At 40.4% G+C, this 19,603-nt stretch overlaps 2 protein-coding genes across 4 annotated transcripts; one reads left to right on the top strand and one right to left on the bottom strand.

The window, feature by feature from the left end:
• Positions 1-1,658: 1,658 nt before the first annotated feature.
• Positions 1,659-11,349, bottom strand: polr1d (RNA polymerase I and III subunit D). 2 transcript variants are annotated; one of them, XM_085175486.1, is made up of 5 exons: positions 11,230-11,349; positions 9,422-9,519; positions 8,932-9,008; positions 4,738-4,820; positions 1,659-2,022 (listed from the first exon to the last, which is right to left on the bottom strand). In XM_085175486.1, the coding sequence occupies exons 1-5, from the start codon at positions 11,266-11,268 to the stop codon at positions 1,975-1,977; spliced, it is 345 nt and encodes a 114-aa protein (XP_085031612.1). In that variant the 5' UTR covers positions 11,269-11,349; the 3' UTR covers positions 1,659-1,974. The 2 variants fall into 2 exon arrangements, with proteins under 2 accessions (XP_085031612.1, XP_085031604.1); XM_085175478.1 differs by lacking the exon at positions 1,659-2,022 and adding an exon at positions 2,030-2,270.
• Positions 11,350-11,867: 518 nt separating this feature from the next.
• On the top strand, positions 11,868-19,585 carry sybl1 (synaptobrevin-like 1). 2 transcript variants are annotated; one of them, XM_085175465.1, is made up of 9 exons: positions 11,868-12,041; positions 12,413-12,633; positions 12,819-12,876; positions 13,148-13,285; positions 13,429-13,519; positions 13,802-13,869; positions 14,015-14,107; positions 14,223-15,574; positions 19,510-19,585. In XM_085175465.1, exons 2-8 carry the CDS (start codon positions 12,488-12,490, stop codon positions 14,289-14,291), a joined length of 663 nt encoding a protein of 220 aa, XP_085031591.1. In that variant the 5' UTR covers positions 11,868-12,041; positions 12,413-12,487; the 3' UTR covers positions 14,292-15,574; positions 19,510-19,585. The 2 variants fall into 2 exon arrangements, with proteins under 2 accessions (XP_085031591.1, XP_085031581.1); XM_085175455.1 differs by having other exon boundaries at positions 11,869-12,041; positions 12,455-12,633.
• The last annotated feature ends 18 nt before the right edge of the window (positions 19,586-19,603 follow it).

Raw genomic sequence — 19,603 nt, 5'->3', positions numbered from 1 at the left:
CAACTATGAAGGAGAGGTTGACAATCAAAGATCATTCCCACAGCAAACCATGTTACAGTCATCAAAGTCACAAAGGAACAGTTGCAGGCCTCTCTCTCTCTTTCTTGGCTAATGTTTGTGTTGATGACTCCACCATCAGGAGAACAGCGAACGGCAATCGTGTGTATGGAATGGCTTCAAGGACAGAGCGCTGCTCTCCAGAAGAACATACGCATACGCAATATGCTCAAGATCACATGGACGAATCACAATACTGCTTCAAAAATATTTTGTGAGCAGGTGAGACTGAAATCAATTTTTTTGGTGCATCTGATCTAGGATGACTCAACTTAATTTTGAACTTTAAAGAAAAGTCCACACACAAAATTCACTTGTTTTAGCTGCCAAAGTAACCCTTTAAATTAGGGTTGCCAAAGATAAGGCTGGGGACCAGAATTGGCCTAGCAAAGCCGCTGGGCCACCAAGCAACTTTGGAAAATGTCAAGGACGCTATAAAGTTTCAACTTTAAATTGTATTTTCATTTATTTTTCACCTTTTCCTGCTTTAGAAAGACCACCCTCATTGCCAGTCATACTGCACTAAAGTAATTAATTGGTAAACAATTAAAAGAAAAGCCTTTTCACAGTTTCTGTTTGTTTTCTTACAGTGGTTCATTCTCTTTAAATGTACAAAACTTAAAGTTTTCTAAAATTTTGTACATTTATTTCTTTTTTTATTACAGCCGCATTTCTTGTTCATGTAGGAAAAACTGAGACCAACTGTTACAATACTTTTTTAAATATTTATATATCTCAGGGATTTAAGATGCACGTAAACTTTAAGTTATATTTGCTCGTCCCACTTAAGCTCTAACTGAGCTGTATGACGCATACAGTGTATAATAAGTTTGATATCTTTGGTCTAACGTGCTTACCAACTGCTCATCTGTCAATCAGTGGTATCCTTGTCACTCTTTGGTAATTACTTTGATTGCTGCTTTGAAGATGGAAAAAGTTTCATTCAGATCCTGCTCACTTTGTTTTCCTGTGATGATTTAGCCCATTAATACTCAAAACCCCTGAATGTCAGTGACACTGTGGTCTCTGGTGGTCACATCAATGGTACTTAAGGTGGCTCATGCAGTCATGCAACTTCTAAAAAGATGGCACAACACATTCTCGTAAGTTGATTTTATTAGCAAAAATTCACAAATGCTTTTCTGGTGACTTGTGGTACTTTGGTTATGTTAGCAAATTTGTGACAAATTTTGACATTTACAGCAATTATCTAACAATTATAATTCATTCTCACGATGCCTGCAGTCCTGAAACAGGGTTACTCCACACTTTTACTCAACTCTTTTCCATACTCGAAGAGCGCGCCTTGCTTGAACATGTGACTGATGAAGAGATGCGATTAACCTCAAATAACTTTAACCTTGTTATTCACACTTCACTCCCCTCATATTTTCCCTCTGTATTCTTGGCACTGGGCGCAGTCCTTCACACCACATTCTTCTTCTAATAAGGACATTCGTCAAACACAGCTTCAAAGGACAGATGAGAGCAATCTAGGGAAAAACAACATTTAGATCTGGACATCCATGAAAACCGTCTCCTTATGAAGGAAAAAATAATAATAATAATGTGAAATCCATGCCTTAAAAAAGGAAAAATCAAAGTCTTTAAGAGTTTAATGTTTTATATTTGTTTCACTCATTATTCGAGCATTCAGGGAATGATAAACACAAAACGTATTCACATTTATCATCATTAATCAATTTGAAAATACTACAAATACAAAAGCTGCACAGATGTTTGAAACTGATACAGACTGTGTTCAGGAATCGGAGAACTTGCCATTCCTCCTGCTCCTCAGTATGTATATTTAAATAATACAAAAAAAAGTAGAAATGTCCAGTTAACTCATTTTCATGGTGTGGATGCAGAACTGGTGTCTCCGACTCCCCTGCTGTCCCTCGTGCCAAACGCCGTTCATTCCATGGGTTGCTCCTGTCTTTCTTTGAACTCATTAACTCTTGCCTGGAACAAATTTAAAGAACGTCCAAGTCAGAGGTGGATTTCAGGCAGCATGTGGGAGTGTCACATTTAATTAAAGTCAGCTGACTGTCCTTTCACTTAAAATTACTGTTTGCTAGAACGCCCAGGGTTTCTTTCTCTGTCCTGTTACGTGCATGGAAATTCAGGTTTGCTTCTTGTTGCTTTCCCCAGTTTAGAAATGAGAGCACCAGGTCAGCTTCTCCGCAGGACTCCTGTGATGGGAAGAGACCCTGCAGTAGGAAGAAATTGTTGGCAGCTGCTAACACGGGCTGATGATCCTCCCTGCACAGCACACAAGACTAGCACACCACCTGCCTTTGTATTTTTTACTTATTGGTGGTAAGTCAATGAAAAAAAACAAAAAAAAACAAAACAAAAAAAACCCTTTGAAATATTTTTTTTTTTAAGAAAAAAGAAAAAATGGATTTGACTGTGCCTTTAGTTATTTCATCTTTTTTCTCATTAGAATAGTACAACAAAATCAAAATACTGTCCCACATCAGTGCTGAAGAAAGACAAGCAAAACAAAAAGGGCCGATCGTGGCTCAAAGAGTTGGCAGTTTGTCTTGTAACCGGAAGGTTGCCGGTTCGAGCCCCAGCTCGGACCATCTCGGTTGTTGTGTCCTTGGGCAAGACACTTCACCTACCACCTACTGGTGATGGCCAGATGGCGTGATATGGCAGCCTCGCTTCTGTCAGCCTGTCCCAGGACAGCTGTGGCTACAACTGTAGCTGCCTCCACCAGTGTGTGAGAGTGAATGAATAGTGGAATTGTACAGTGCTTTGAGGTTCTCAAAAAGCGCTATATAAATGCAATCCATTATTATTATTATTAATATAAGTATGTGCAGTTTGCACGCTTGGTTTGAATATTCTCCTCTCTATATTTTGCACTGTGATAAAGGAACTCCCAGAGATCATTCATAAAGGTCTTTGAGGTCCCACTTCTTACGTGCAATCTGTGCTCTCTTTGTAAATACCACAGTGCATTTTTTAACGCCAAAACCAATTTGCGTGGGCGTTAGTAAATCTTTTATGTTGTGTGGAGGAACAAAGAACATATGAAAACAAATGGAAAGAAAAAAAACAACCAAGTTTTCAGAACTTCAACTTGTCCAGTCTCATGGAAACCGGACAAGTTGGTGTTCAGCATGCATGAAGTTGACAGTGTTGCTGCATTTGTTTCAACTGGTAGCCAAAAAGGTCAAGCTGAAACTTCAACAGCTCAACAACCAATAACCAGCTTCCATCCATCAATTTTCACAACCTTTTGTCCAATGCAGGGTTGTGGAGGGAGTGGAGCCTATCCCAGCTATACCCTGAAACGTAGGGTAGACTCTGGCAGGCTAGCAGGCTATTGTAGAGCCAATACGAAGACATAAAGAACAATTTACAGTGACATTCACACCAATTTAGAATCCCTAAGTGGCCTAATATGCATGTTTTTGGACTCTGGAGGAACCCATGCAAACTCCACAAAGAAAAGCCGGTTCACTATCAGCGGGGTCAGACCCAGGACCTCGTTGCTGTGAGGGGACAGTGCTAATCACTGCATTGCTGCCCTATCAGTCCAGTACTGTCCACTCTAATTACCTTTAATGGTTTAACCTCCTAAGACCCGAACTCTTCCACGGCATGCATTTTTGATTTCTCTTTGATATTTGGGCATATTGGGGCCAGATGAATGTAAAAACAAAGAATTGCCAGATTTATTTTTACCTGATTTTTGTTTCTAAAAAAATGAGATCCACATATGAGGATATTTGTTTAAAATTTCGATAGAACAGTAGCAGTATAATGTCCTCATAAGTGGATATCAGGCCCTTGTTGAGCAAAATTTAGTATTTTGGTCTAAATAACCCAAAATGTGATGTCCACATATGTGGACGCCAGGTCCTAGGAGGGTAATTTAGGTCTCTGTGTTCTGACCAATCACTGGCAGGCACATTCAGCGACAGCTTCAGTGTATAGTAGCAGGAGCAACTCCACCCACATCGAGCTGGACATGAAGCTTCCTCTCTCATCAAAATGGAAAAAAGAAATGATTCCATAACTGTGGAATTTACTGCTCATGACACGAGGCCTCAAGCACTTATTCCTCAGTCATTTATGTGCTCGAATCACAAGTCGATAGAAATTCTATTTTCAGAAATCATATGAGTATAGGCAGGTGCATGCTTGTTTATAATGAAATTAGACTAATAAAGTTAGCGAGGAGATTGCACTCATGGCACTGTGGCTGATTTAGTTAATAAGGAGATAACATGCAGACATGACCGTAGGCTGGGATTTCTGCAAGATTCCAGCTCTATCATCAATTAAGGGAAATTTAGGATGCGTAAATCATGATTGATTGGATCATGTCGAATGACATCTCCATTCGTGTTTTACGAGATAATCGCTGTGGTCCAAAGGGACCGTGCATTTATACTTGAGCCGTCACAATAGGGAAAACAAGTTATCTGCCCTCCACTGATGATGGCTTTTCCCCCCATTCCCCACGCACACGCTTAAATTAGAGCTGATTAAACCAATTCTGACCAGCTGTGCTGAAACCACAAACTCAGAGTTTCCTGTCTCAGAGTAAAGAGTTCAAGGTGATTCTCAGAGTTTATCAAACCTGTTTTCCGGAACGCACCCCGGGTCATTTTTCTATGTAAGACACATGTTGTGTACAGAACAGTCACACATGCTTACCTGAAATGTGTTGAGAACATGTTGACAAACGTCGCTGAGCTCGTTCAGGCCTCTCCGCAGCGGCTCTGCGGCTGGAATTCCCCCTGAAGCAGATAGCAGATACTTCTGACGAAAACCACCACCGACAGCACAAACAGAACAAAAACAACAGCAGAAGATGTAGGCACTCTGTTAGCCACTCGTCTCTGGGTTTCATTTAGCGCTGTGAGTCATCATGCGCCCATGATGAGCACAAAAGCGGACACTCTGCACAAATTTATTATTGACAAGGGTCACCAGCGCTGTTAAGAGATGAGAAGCACGCATCAACCACATTTGCAACGTGGGATCGTTTTGTCTTACCCAATTTGATATTTCAAGTGTCGAAACAAACGCCACACTTGCAAGCGATGCATTGTGAGCGCTACAGAGAAACTCTGCCAACGAACTGACTGCACCCTCACTGACGATGGCTTGTAGGCACGCTACGCGCTCTGGTCGGCATCTCGATGGGGAAAGATTCATTCTGCTGCAGAAATAACGAGCCCAAACACACCTCGAAGCTTTGCGAGAACTACTCGAGGGCCAAAGAAAACCAAGGAATCCTGGACATTTCCCCCACAGTCACATGACCTGATCCTTGTAGGATATTTACCATATGGGGGACTGACTGTGCTGTTCCTTATTTTCTGTTATATATACTTTTACAGTGGTGGATACTCATGTTCTAAATAATGAGGTCCGTGTATGTACCAGCAATCGCTGTAAGCCAAAAGTTGTTTTGTGTTCTTGAGTCTTTGACAGGTTTTCTCAGGTGCACAGCTCTTGCTATGAGCTTAAAAAACTCTCCTTGTTTAATTCTTTTGTTTGCAATGGGCGGCCAATCAGAAGAAAGCTAAAGGTAGGTGTGCCTTAAAGGAAGAAGAGCTAAAAAAAAAAAAAAAAAGCTTGTTTCAGAGTTGCACACAGTTGAGAAAATAATCATTTGATGACCTGCTGGGATTATTACGTTTGTTCACTTCCAAAGAAATAAACAGTCTCTAATTTTATCGTAGTTTCATCTTAATGAAGATACTGAAGGCACACATTACAGCCAAGTTATAAATGGATTTGTGTAATAAGTCTTTGATCTAGGGTGTTCTGAGTGTTTCGCCCACATCTATGATTAAAAAAAGACCTTCAATAGAAACGTAGGAGATAGGAGCACCTGTGTGAAGAAAATAGCAGTTTTTCAACAAACAGATTGATAACACAACAGCCATCCTATTTTATATGGCAGCAATACCTGCAACAAGCAGGATTGAGCCTAAAGTCTACACCATATTTATTTCAGGGCTTTAGTAACATTATTTTGTGGAATTAGATTAATCTAAAAGTATATTATACTTGCCTTCAGCAACCTGCCCGATTTAAACATTATATCAGACCAAGTTAACAGTTCATCTGCATATTTTAATGTAAGTTCTGTGGCTTTAATGTAGATGTTTGATGTTTAAAACATGAATGGGAGCAGCTACAAAATTCCCTTTTCTTCACGGAAACAAACGTTTCTGTTTTATATGATGAAAAGAGCCAACTTTCACTTCGCCTGAACTCAGCATTTAGGTAACAGCTCTGCCTCTTCTTTCTTCACCGTGTTCTTCTGCGGCGCCACAATAAACAGGGACAACTTTGTGCAACAGTTTTTATTGATATGTGCGCTCTTATCACTGCTCATCTGTTTTTAGTCGGTGAAACGCTCGTGTTTACACTGTGACATGTGATCGTTACAGAATTGCACATTAAACGAAGCATTGAAGTAAACAAAACAGGATTTTATTTTTTTTTTAGAATCTACTTACTCGATGAATCGTTGAAGCCCTAAAACGCTGTCACAGAGATCGCTGACATGCTCGCGTGTCCTCATTCCAGTCACACGTACTCACTTGTTCACCAGCACACTTAAACATGCAGACACACACACACAAACTAAATCCAGCTCATCCAGGTGATACAATACTGTCAGAACTCTTCCTGCTAATCTACGAGAGCCAGTGTGTAATTTTTGACAGATATAGTATGTACTTAAACTACTAAAAGCAATGAGCAGTTCATATTAAAACACCTGTGTTTTAAAGAGATACAAATCACATGCTTCCTTTTGATAACACTGTCATAAAATAAAATGTTTATCATATTATTATCTATGAGCTGGAAAGCGAGGAAAGTCCCTTCCAGTTAGAGTCTTACTACAGTTAACAGCCGTCAAGCTTCACTCATACCCTTTGTACGTTAAATAAGCCACATGTGTAGGATGTGACTTCAAAGATACAAAAGAAAACATTTTAAAAATGTTTATTTATTTTTATCTGATTCCTTTAATTAATGTATGGATTAATCAAAGGAATACTTGGCTACTAAAATAATCGTTAGCGGCAGTCCTAATTTGACTCGGTACAACTCAGCCATAATTCTGGCTGCAATCAATTACAGACGTCTTGATCTTAATACGTGTATAAAACACATATATTTTCAATTTTTTCCATTGCAACCTCCTCAAGAACAAGCTTGGTGAGAAGGTGCAGTTATTCACAAATGGAGAATATAAAATGACCATCAATCGCCCTCAGTTTAAATCTCCGTGCAAGATCTTACCTCATGGGTGAGGGAAAAAAAGACGGTGGATAAGCCCCAAACTAAAGCTTCTCAATGACCTTATGGCAGCTGGGATCACAAACCCCAAGTACACCACTGGTAACACACTATGTAGTCACGGATTGAAATCTTGCAGCACCCACAAGCTCTCCCTGCTCAAGAAGGCCTGTCTTAAGTTTGCCAGTGAACATTTAAATGATTCAGAGAAGGTTTGGGATAAACGCCTGCGTTCAGATGAAACAAACATCTAACTCTCTGGCTTCACCAACTCTACCTGATGTGTTTTAGAAGAGAAATGCTGAGTTTGACCCAAAGAACACCATCCGCACAGTCAATTATGGAGGTGGAAAAACTATGATTTGGGGCTGTTTTTCTGGTAAAGGTACAGGACGACTTCACTGCAATGAGTGGCCAGTGGGCGAAGCTATGTACCATAAAATTCTGGCCTAGAACCTCCTTCCCTCAGCCAGAACACCAGCAAATCAACCCACAACTTTCATGTAATGCATTCTTTTCTGGATGTTTGGTTGATATTCTGTCTCTTTCCATTTAAATAAAGCTGCCATAAAATCAGAGACAGTTTATTTGTTTGTTAAAAAGTTTGTATATTCAGCTGGAGACCTAATAATTACTCCCCCCCCTGTATACGTGTGCCAAAATCTGGAATAGAAATAGTAAAAGTGGGAACTAATACATGGACAGCTTTACATAAAATCACATTAAAACATGAATAGAACGCCCGATTGAAAAAGTCAAAGGAAAAACTGAACTGAGGCCTGGTTAAAAGAATATTTCCCTTTTTCTTATGCTAAACTAAATATACAGCGACACAAAACCGGGATATGGGAAATTAATGTTCGTCATGAGTGACTGTGCAAGTGCACAAAAAAAAGAAACAATTCAGGGTTGTGTCATTGGTCGTTAACTGAATATGCTTTTGTTGGCTGCTGTTGAAACCAAGCTGTCAATTTTTTATGTCGCTGCGCTTGACTATCTTGTTTTGATAATCTAAGTGATTAAGCAAAAAAAGATGTGGCATTAAAAAACCAACAAAAAGAATGCTGCAGCCCTCCTGGCCCCCTCAACTGACACAGATGACCTCAATCCAGCGTTGTGATTGCGGTCTTGGTGGAGAAATTTAACAACCAAAATAAATACAGATCATTTCAAAGGGCGATCTGATGCCTGAAAGCGCAGTGGAAAAGAGGGGGAGTATTTTTTTATTTCTCCTTGTGCCTCAAAGGTACTCGGGTCTAGCTGTATTGAAGCCGTGAGGAAAAAAATAGAAACCTCCAGGCAACCAGAAACTTGGTTCAACAACAAAAACAAGCTGTTTTCTCAGTCTCGCCGAGTCCCTTCATGTGACAGGGCTGCTCTTATCTTTTGTGAAAGCAGATGACAGATTTTCTTTTTTTTTTGGCAACGGTGCAAGTGGTTATAGCTCTCAAAATAGGGCGCATGTGTTATTATTTGCAGTATATCGTGATCAGCCTTTTTACCTTGCAACGCTGCCTGAAAACCTTTATTCCCAATAAACACAGTCATACGGAGTGGGTGTGTATTAACAGAGACGTCTCTCACCTCGTGTCTGAATGCGAAAGTTGATCTTGCTCTCTGACGGATGGGTGATGGTGTAGCCGCAAAACTCCACATCCGCGCTGGAAAAAGAGAAAAGTGGGAAAATGAAGCTGAGGTTTGTGAGCATTCTCAGAGTTCTGCTTAAAAAAAAAAAAAGACTGGTAATGACTACATTTTTTTACATTAGCAGACCCTCTCCTGGCAGGATGACAAGAGAGCCCCAAAAACAGGGAAGAGGGAGAAATCACATGCTTCCTTTTGATAACACTGTCATAAAATAAAATGATTATCTTATTATTGTCTATGAGCTGGAAAGCGAGGAAAGTCCCTTCTAGCTGGAGTCTTACTACAGATAACAGCTGTCAAGCTTCAGTTTGAATGTCAAATAAGCCACATGTGTGGGAAGCGATTTGAAATATAAAAAGAAAAAAAGAAAACACGACGGTGACCATGCTGAGTTCAAAGGGGGAAAAAACAACACAAAATCGCTCACTTCTTCATGATCATGTATCTGAGGGAGTTCCCTAACGTATGGTCCTCGTCGTGCAGCACAAAAGTCACACAGCCCTCATCTGCCCCGTCGGCCTGGACCTAGAACGCAAAAAAAGTCCATTCTTAAAACATCGCACAGCCAACATGGAAGAGAAACATTACACCAGCTTCCTCCTCTGAGATTAGTGAGTGGGCGAGCCGCTCACGCTCATTATGCACTTCCAAAATATTCAAAACATACAGAGTTACAGATGCAAATAGAAACAGACACTGATTACATGCACAGTTGGGTCCAAGAGTATTTGAAAAAGGACATGATTTTATTTGATTTTTTTGCCTCTGTACGCCAGCACAGTGGATGTGAAATCTAAGAATAAAAGAAAAATCAAGATGTGACTTGGAGGACTTGGAGCTTTAATTCAAGTCTTTTAACAACAAAAGTGGACCTACTGTGCACATTTCCAGCTCCATATTTTGCTCATTGGACTCTTTGTTTTAGGTCACAGTAAATTTTCTTATCTTTAAACTCAGGCCTCATAAACTTTATCAAACATCTACAACATACAATGTTACCCCGTTCCTCCTCCTTTTAGGCCAGCCTTCATCTGATTGGCCACCATTCACAAAGTGAAGATCTGCACTGGAGCAGCTAGAGCTTATTTAAAGTGCCTGACTTGACCATGTTAGGGATATCCACTCTCAACAGGAGAAACAATAGTTTGCTGTTTAGAGTAATATGAAGCCGGAACTTTTTAGCTCTTAAGAGTCTTTTTTTTAAATGTACAAACACTAACTTCATTGTTTTCAAGTTTTTGCTTTCTTTATGGAAAACCATCAAAGAATTGCAGCCATTTTTACACGACAACCCACATTTTTACAGCTGCGAAGGCATGCAGGCCTTCACTGCGGCCGTCTTTAGCTGCCGTTTGTTTGTGGCTCTCTCTGCTTTCAGTTTTGTCTTCATCAGTAACTGAAAACCATGCTCTGCTGGGCTGAGCTCTGATTTGACCATTCAGGAATATTTAATGTCTTTGCTTTAGGAAACTCTTAGATTCCTTTCCGTCTGCGTTTTGGGTTATGGCACTGAAAGCACCGTCTTATCAGTTCTAAAGCGCCTTGGCTGAATCTGAGCAGAGAGTACTCCCTGTACGCTTCACAGTACATCCTGCTCCTTCTATCAGCACTCACATCATCAATAAAAACCAATGATCCAGTTATACCGGCATCCATACATGCCCATGCAACAACACTGTCTTCACCAAAGATGATGAGGTACTTCCCCTCTTATCATATTATTCCCTTCCAAGGTAGTTAAAGCAATACTTTTAACCCCCACTTGAATTAAACATGAAGCTTCATATTTCATTTTTAATTGGCATCTTTATTTCACATCATCTGAGGTAGGAAAATTAAGAAAAATGCATCACTTTCCAAATACTTATGGCGTTTATCTTCATAGGATATGAACACTGTTTAACTACTGCCCCCTAGTGGAGATACTGTTAGGTACCCGTGGACTGAGACAAATCATCTAAATTAAACAAGTAGGTACCCTCGTGTTCCAAATTACTGTTTGTCTCCGGTGCTGGTAATGCTTCAAAAAGACAGATTTTAGCGTATACTTAAGTTAGATTAACGCCGTTTAAGTTTATTTACTGCTAGTCACTGTAGCTACCCACGTGAGGAGCACACAGGCGGTCAAATCGCTGTCATTTGCTTCTTTAGTTAATCGATCCGACCTGGAGAAAATAAAGACGAACCCATCCAACCGCGCACACCATCAAACTACACATGATTTTCGCTTTTTACCATTTCTAGTACTGCTTTCTTTTCTCCTTCCCCGGCCATGCTTCACTTTCCCACTGCATCCGTCAACAGAGTAAGGTTTAGTACTGTGCTCTTTAGCCCTGAATCTACTTTGACAGGCAAAGGAAAGTTCAATACGACTGGAATTTACCTTAATGTTTTTGGTAACATATGTATGATTGTAGCCATAAATGATCAAATTATCATATAATAATTTTCATTTAAAGTGACGCAGCTCTGTGGTTGGTAGAATATTTGTCAAACGCGTCGTTTGGCTACTCTGCAGCGTGAATATGGCTTAAATTTTATATTATTGTTGTGCCTGGATGCTTAATAACATAACATGTTTACTTAAACAAATAGTTATTTTTAATACTTACCTAATAAATATTTATTTTAATAAAAGGCTAACCTGTTCAGCAATTAACAATGGTAAGTTTTGTCACATCTCTAGCTGCAGGGGACAGCGTTATCGAGCGTTCAAGTCGCCTGGAAGACTGTAACAGGGGCGAAATTTGCCCTTCTTCTTTAACAAGTCATTTATACGAAGACGTGACGACGGAACTACGTAATATGTAACTGGGGGTAAAAAAAATGTAGTTCCAAAAGGGAAACAACGACGTTAAGCACATAGAGCCAGAAATGCGGTAGGAACTACACTCCCCAGCACGCGCTTGAACGTGTTTCCGGTCTGGACGATTTGCGAAGCAGGCAGAAGTCACTCGAAAAGGATTAGCCAGCTGGCAACTGAAACGTCTTTAAATGTGGGGATTTTGCGCTAAATGAGCCACTTTAATCGTCGTTGAGACATCCAGGTACTGAATATGATGTTATGTGACTATTACGTACGTTAGCTCAGCAGCTAAAAACAACCGACATGGCGTCAAGTGGCTAACTACCTTTCTGACGCTAATATGTAGGTATAATGGTCAACAGCAGTGTTAGCTAGCTTGTTGTTTCGCAAATTTTGGTTTGCGAAACAACCAACAGGTTGTCATGCTAGAGCATGACAACCTGTTCATTATTGGGAATTTTCCTACGGCGTTCTAATCGCAGTATTTGGATTTCTTAGTTACACCTGTTCACATATCATTTTATTTCCTTCTTCCTGTTATCTGTAACTATTTTTGGCTGTTTCACAAGAATTATTCTTCCCTAATCATTATCGTTTGGGTTCCCCCCCAAGCTCAACAGTAACAACTCGCCTTCCTTGTTCTTCTACCTCCAGGGAGGTAATAAAGGTGAAAACTCAGCTGTTGCCATGGCAATCCTGTTTGCTGTGGTGGCTCGAGGAACCACTATTCTTGCCAAGCATGCATGGTGTGGGGGTAACTTCCTGGAAGTTACTGAGCAGATCTTAGCTAAAATTCCCTCAGAGAACAACAAACTGACATACAGCCATGGCAGGTAAGGGTGTGTGCGGCCTGTGTCATCCCCAGTTGGCAGTTTACATCCTGTTAGTGACTGTGCCTAAGGAGGTGTCATGTGATAAAGTACAACAGAGTTCATTCCTTGTAAAAACTGTAGGAAAAACAGCCCTACTGTATAAAACACCTCTCATCTAACGATTAACCCCTCTGCTTTATTTTTAGCTATCTGTTTCATTACATCTGCCATGACAGAATCATATACCTGTGCATCACGGACGACGTAAGTATATATTTGACAGTCATATATTTTTGTCAGGGGTTTGGATTTGCAGTAGGCCATTTGTAGATGTTATGAATGTATTTTAAAAACCTAAATTAGTATAAAAATAAATATTAAGCACCCAGCCACTGTAGGAAATGGACACATGTCCTGTGTTATTGTAGAAAACCTAGCATTACTGCTGTTGCTAAAGATGAGATAGGGTTTTGAGGCAGCCACAATTTATTGTATGCAACTTCTTATAAACCTATTTGACCCTCATCTTCTAAAGGACTTTGAGAGGTCACGTGCATTCACCTTCCTCAGTGAAGTGAAAAAGCGTTTCCAGACAACATATGGCTCACGAGCACAAACAGCCCTACCTTACGCCATGAACAGCGAGTTCTCCTCTACACTGGCAGCTCAAATGGTGTGTATGATGAAAGCCTGAACGTACCAAGCAACGTTTCCTGTTACTGCAATATTAATGTCATAATATTTCTGTGGTTTAAAAGAAAAAAAAGGAAACTGAAGAAGACGTGAAGAAGTGTGACGTGTTCCTTTTCTTTGCAGAAACACCACTCAGATCCACGTGGACCCGATCGTGTCACTGAGACTCAGATGCAAGTGGACGACCTGAAGGGCATCATGGTCCGCAACATAGGTGAGCATCTCTTTAATTTCCTCATTTTGTATTTATTCATAAATAAATAAATAAACAAGGCTCTGAGATGGAAAAACATTGACTAAAACTCTAATAAACCAAGTTAGATAAAACCTGTAATGTTTAACTGGTGTGTTGTGTGACTTTAAATGAGTGCAGTGTTATATCATGAGCGACCACCTCACTTACGATGCATGATGTGCTGTGTTTAGTGAATTACTCATATGTATTGTATTATGTGTATTCACACTAAATTCACTGTTTGCATTCATGTTTTTACAGACTTGGTAGCTCAGAGAGGAGAAAAGCTGGAGCTGCTGATTGACAAGACAGAAAACCTGGTTGATGCAGTGAGTTTAACTACAACTGATTAGGCTCTGTTGCTTCTACTTATTTTCTGATGCATAACATTTGTCATTAAGTATATACTGCAACTGCGGTCTATTAAACAACAGATATTGTTACTGATTACATTTTTTCCCCCTCCTCCTTCAGTCAGTCACATTTAAGACCACGAGCCGTAACCTTACACGAGCCATGTGCATGAAGAACCTCAAGCTGACTCTAGTCATTGTGCTGGTTGCCCTTGTGAGTACAGACACCAAGATGATGAAAACAAGTAGTGCATTGAGCTTGGCTTCTCTGTGCCTTATTTAGTGCAGCAGTTGTGAAGGAAGTGAACTCTGGCTGTGCTCTTTTTCAGGTGGTGATTTACATTATTGTCTCTGCTGCCTGTGGAGGTCTCAACTGGCCCACGTGTGTCAAACAATGAGAAGAGAGCGGGGACAGAAGAGAGGGAGATGAAGAAAAAGGGACAAAGGGGAGAAGTGCCTGTTTAACTCTGCTTGCCAGTGGACACAGTAGAAAATACCACGTTCCTTGCTTTTTACTCCTTTGGCTTCAGAAGAGCTGGAAAACTATTTGCTCCTCCTCCCACCTCCTTTCTCACCCTGACTTTGACAGTGCACATTTATATGCCTTCTGGACCTGGAGTCCCACCTCATACCCACACTAATGGACAGCAGCCACGTGGCCTAAAACTGATGTGGAACAATGGTCTTGTCTTATGTTAGTCTGGTGCATTCATCTTGTCTCATGCACTCGGTTGGCTGATGTATCAGTTACTATACTGTCCTGCACCTGCCTGTGTAATTAATCCATATAGATTTAACTACAAAGGTAGCAAAGTTTGATTTGTGAGTGTCCTGTTTAATCTTGGATGCCAACAGAGTATGTGGGTAACATGTTTTAAATGTATCACGAGGGTGTAGTGTATGGGCCTCTGTTGAAGAACTTTAAACACATTGTTGACTAAACTGATGCAGTATACAGACTTTCTGATAAGTTTTATCACTTAGCACAGTTGTATCTTCTAAGGTTAATGTTGTGAAATACCCTGTATGATCATAAAAATAAATATTGTACATTTGATTGATGAAGAATGGTTGTTTTAAAGCAAGTGTGATTTCTGCCTGTGGAGTTGAGGCTTCCCTTCACCTTTTACCTCCCTCTTTGAGGTTCAGTGTGCCCAAGTTTTCTTTCTGTTAACAAAATGCACTTTTTTTTATATTATGTTGTACATAGATTTGCTTCCTGACATCATATGGCTGATGATCATTATGTAATAATTGTACATCCTCATTTAAAATAAATAAATTCTGATGGAACTGAGTGATTTGCCTCTAAACCAGGAAAGGACAAAAGGGTGTTGTGACATGTATTCATTTTAAAAAGGCTAACTGCATGTATCGGTGTGTATTGATCCTAGGTAAATAGCACATGCACGGAATACGTTTATTTTTATTTTACAACTAATTATGTGAGAAATATGGCCAACTCGCCGTCGGTGTCTCCCAGAGGTCAAAGTTCATGTAAACAACTCTTCAATCACTCCTCCCTTTCGATAGTTGAACTCTGGCACGGTGAAACACGTGACACCGTGAAGTTTTCCATGACAAAAATACAGTGAAAAGGGGAGAAACGAGCACGTGGAACCGATTGCCCACCCGCACCTCGAGCGCTCGCTCCCGTCGCTGCTGCTCGCCCCTGTGACAGGTAGCTAGCAAGTTTTGACAAGTACTTTTTATGAACTCACTTGCCTACAGTATGATTTAAAAGGTGGAGAGAATGTAAGAACGTTTTTGTTTTTCTTCTTTGTAAATATGTAATTAGAAAATTAAAGGTATCGAAAATTACACCTGTTTTCAACAGAAAATAATGTTAACCCCAAACGCCTCGGCTTGTTTGTTAACCGTTCTTTATTTGGTCATTTTAGCGAGCCGTTGAAGTTAATCTGTGTATATACTGAACCATTTTGTAACTACAGTCAGAGGGGAACTGCTAACAGACCGTAGACCCCACAGCGACTTCAATGAGCTTTTTCTTTGCTATTTGTAGCAACATCCTATGTTTACTCCTGAAGAAATTGTAGACCTGAGTGACTGCTGGAGGAGGCCTCACACACGAATGGATATCCGTCGGGTTCAGGGATCGAAGATGTTTTGATCAGAAGTTGCTGTACTAATGACCATCCATGTGAAAGTCCAGGGGATTATAGTGCTTCTGTAAACGCCACCTAGCAGGATTCATTCTATTTTTGATAACCCCTGAATAAGTTAATTTATGACAAACTTTCAGTTGGCACAATGTAGAACTTAATGTTGTTAAAATTTCAGCCACATGTAGCTTTCTGTGAGTATGGACATGTCTCTGTGTAGTTGGTGTTTGCTCATTGCTTTGAAGAGAGCAGACTGCACAGGCTCATTGGTTTAACTTTGTTCCCCTGGGCTGTCTCTGACCAGCTTTTTTCCCTGAACAGAGCTTGCTGTTTTAGTGTTGGACAGTCCAGTGACTGGGCTTTTGATGGCTGGTCCTGCTACTCATAACCACTCTCTGTGTGATACTGATATGATCCAGTCAACCAGGAAAAGGCCATTTGGGGCATTGTATGCCGTGCCTGAGGGGCTTCGTGAACAGAAAAGCATTGTACTGTTGCTCTCACTCCAACTTTTAAATGTATAATTTAATTTGCAGGCAGTAACTTGCACTACATTGCTCTTAAGGAGGACAGAGACACTTAAATGGATCCCTTAATCAAACACATTGCGTTGTTTGTGTTTTAAAGCTGCTTTTAACTTTTTGCATCGTTGTGTAAGACCAGTGTTTTTTGTTGTTTTTAAAAAGCTCCAATCATGTTTTTGTCAAGATCAACAGAATTTAAAAGTTGTAGGACTCTTAAAACCAAGAGCGGGGATAATAACTGTGCTCCATACCATGATTTACATCTCAAGTCAAGATTGGACTGCCGTGTCTCGGGTCACACGCCTTGTATAGATTAAACAGAAATAGCTTGGGTCTTGGTGGTCTCAGTCTCTGGTGTCACATCACTGTTGTCATTTCAGGATCAGGTGTCAAGCTGGCTGTGCCATCAAAGAATGATGTTGTCAGACTGAAAACTGTGTTTTGCCATCATTGTGTGAGTTTGAATGCAAATTCCAATACTGATGTACGGTTAAAAACGTTCATAGCGCAACTTTCTCCTCTTGCTAGGCCTCACATCATTCTGCTCTACTTTTCATTTATCCGTTGCTAAAAAAGCCGCCTGATCCATTCCCTCATAAAAGAGGGACTTTGGCTGCTTAGCAACAGTGAATGCCAAGTCCGTCTGGCAGCCCATGGCCACTCCCCTCGGCATGGATAAGGTAACGTGTTGCTCTCTGCCTCACTTGATCCTTTTGTGAACTTGGGGAATGAACCTCTGCAGTGAGCGCCGCCTCTAGCTGGACCTTTGCATGCTTGCACAGGCGGAGCAGTGTGCAGCTAAGTTACTGAGTTTGTCTGAGACAGGAGCTGGTTAGATGGATTGATGATCCACTTCTGCAGCAGGCCTACAGGACAAAATCACGTTACCTCAGGGAGTGAAAGAAGTGAAGCTAACAACTGCATGGGGGGGCACTCTCACTCAGACTGTGATGTTACTGATGCACGGCTGATTCTGAACACGAGGACAGAGGAGCGGCGGGATGGCGATAGACTGTCACCCAATTGCCTGCTCAGCTGGCTGGATTTTGGACTTTGCAAGGAAAGTAGTAATTGGATTGTCTATGAAGGGCTAAAATGAGGCGAATGGAGCTACAAAAAGTGCTTTCCAGTGCAATACAGTAAGCTTAAAAGCTGACTAAAGATATTTTCTTTCTTACTGTAAATCTCTGGATGCAGAGGATGCAAATGGAGGTATTGGAAGTTAGTTTATACTGTAGCTGAGTACCTCTCCTTAAATCTTTGTACACAGTTGTGCTTCCTTCTTTGACTGTTCCTTATTTCTGTTCACTGTCTCAGTGTCTTGTAACTTGAATCTCTCAGTTTTATTTACCCATAAACATCGTCAGATTGTCAGCACCTTACATAATACGCCATGCCCAGGCTTATTTGTAACAACCAAAACAACTGCTCTTTGTCATTATTGAGTTTACAGCATTGGCCTTGAAGGTGCACTTCCACAGTTCAATGTGCACTTCAGCTTGTCAGGGCTATATATTATACTTCATTGTAGAGATTGCAATGTACAGTAAGGTGTGTTCTCTCTGCCTGTTAAACAAACGAGTTTTTGACCACTGATCGTGCTGATAAGATTCACTGAAACTGTTGGAATTTTTTCAGCTCTGATATTAAAGGCGAGGCAGGATATGGATATAACGCCATGTTTCTTCAAAGAAATAGGCTGTGATTTTACTTCTTGAGGGTTCAATCCTATGTGTCATCATAGGATTTCCCATTTCAAAGAGTGCTTTATTTGAATAAATGTAACTACATTAAACCTTTTTTAAGGTGATTGAGATATTTTTATTTAAAAAAAGAAAAATCAGTATAATCTGCAGGTGTCTGCGCGACTGCCAAGTTGTGTCATACTTCAAGAAGAGCCAGGTCTGTGCACAGGGAAAGAAAAGGATCATTTTTCTGGATTGTTTTCATAATGCTGCAAAATATCTTGGCACTAAAATATGCAAATAAGCCAAAGGCTTATAGGCTGTTTCCCAACAATGGGTGGCAGGTGCTTAAGTTAACGATGTTTTCCCAATAAAAGGATGAAAATGATGGAAACAAAAATCAAAACCTACAAGTAAAAAGCTTTACAACACAATTTATCCAATTTTATCAGAATGTAAAAAAAAAAAAAAAAGTCAGTCAGGATGTTTTTTAAAAGTAGCTAGTAGACTTTATCTTTGTGTACATCCAAGTGTTAATTGTTCTTAAAAGCAGTAGCAATGCTAAAAGCTCTTTGTGTGTGCATTTTCAAGTTGTTGGTGACCCGATGTCTGCTTTTCCTGTCATCTGTACCCCAGTGGATTTTGTAGTTGTGGCTGGCGAGCTCTGCTGTCCAGCCTGCTTGGATAAACACAACAGTGCATAGCAAAGCTGTCGAGACAGTTCATTCATGTTTTTACTCTCACATGAGCCACGGCAGAGTAAAAACATCCCTCCTAAAAGTTGGTCCATCCTTGCATTGAAGCCATTTTTGAAATCATGATTCTACAGAGACATCAACACTGACTGTGATATTTTCATGCAGTTCTCAATTTAAATATAAAATGCATCATGCTGAAAAGATTACAAATTGTTTGGGTTGGTTGTTCACACAGGCTCACCAGTTTTGCTGAGCTGTAGATTCAGTTTCCTGCTCTTAGCTGACATTGGTGGCATCGTGTGTTGGGTTACTGTTGCCACAGTTGGCACCAACAATCATGTCCCATTAAAAGTCACTTGCATCGCCTTTCATCCCCACTCTGATGTTCAGGTTGAAATTCAGAATATTTGTCAAATTTCTTGGTTTATTAGATTTTTGCTTTATTAAGGAGTTAAACAGGTGTACATAATGAAGTGGCTGGTCAGTGTATGTTGGTGCTTTTATGCTGTTCTTTGAACATACAAATGTATTGACAGGCTATGGTGCTGCCTTCACCAAAATGGTTTCTTTTTCTCCTCTTTTACAGAAATCCTTCCCTGGTCATCAGATTTTAATGGGCTAAAGTGCTGCCAGCTGAACGCATAACTGAAGCTGTTCAGCACTTAGGATACACAAGAAAT

Source organism: Neolamprologus multifasciatus, chromosome 2 (genome assembly GCF_963576455.1).
Source record: "Neolamprologus multifasciatus chromosome 2, fNeoMul1.2, whole genome shotgun sequence".
In the NCBI taxonomy this organism is placed as follows: domain Eukaryota; kingdom Metazoa; phylum Chordata; class Actinopteri; order Cichliformes; family Cichlidae; genus Neolamprologus; species Neolamprologus multifasciatus.
This window is presented reverse-complemented; position numbering and strand designations above follow the sequence as displayed.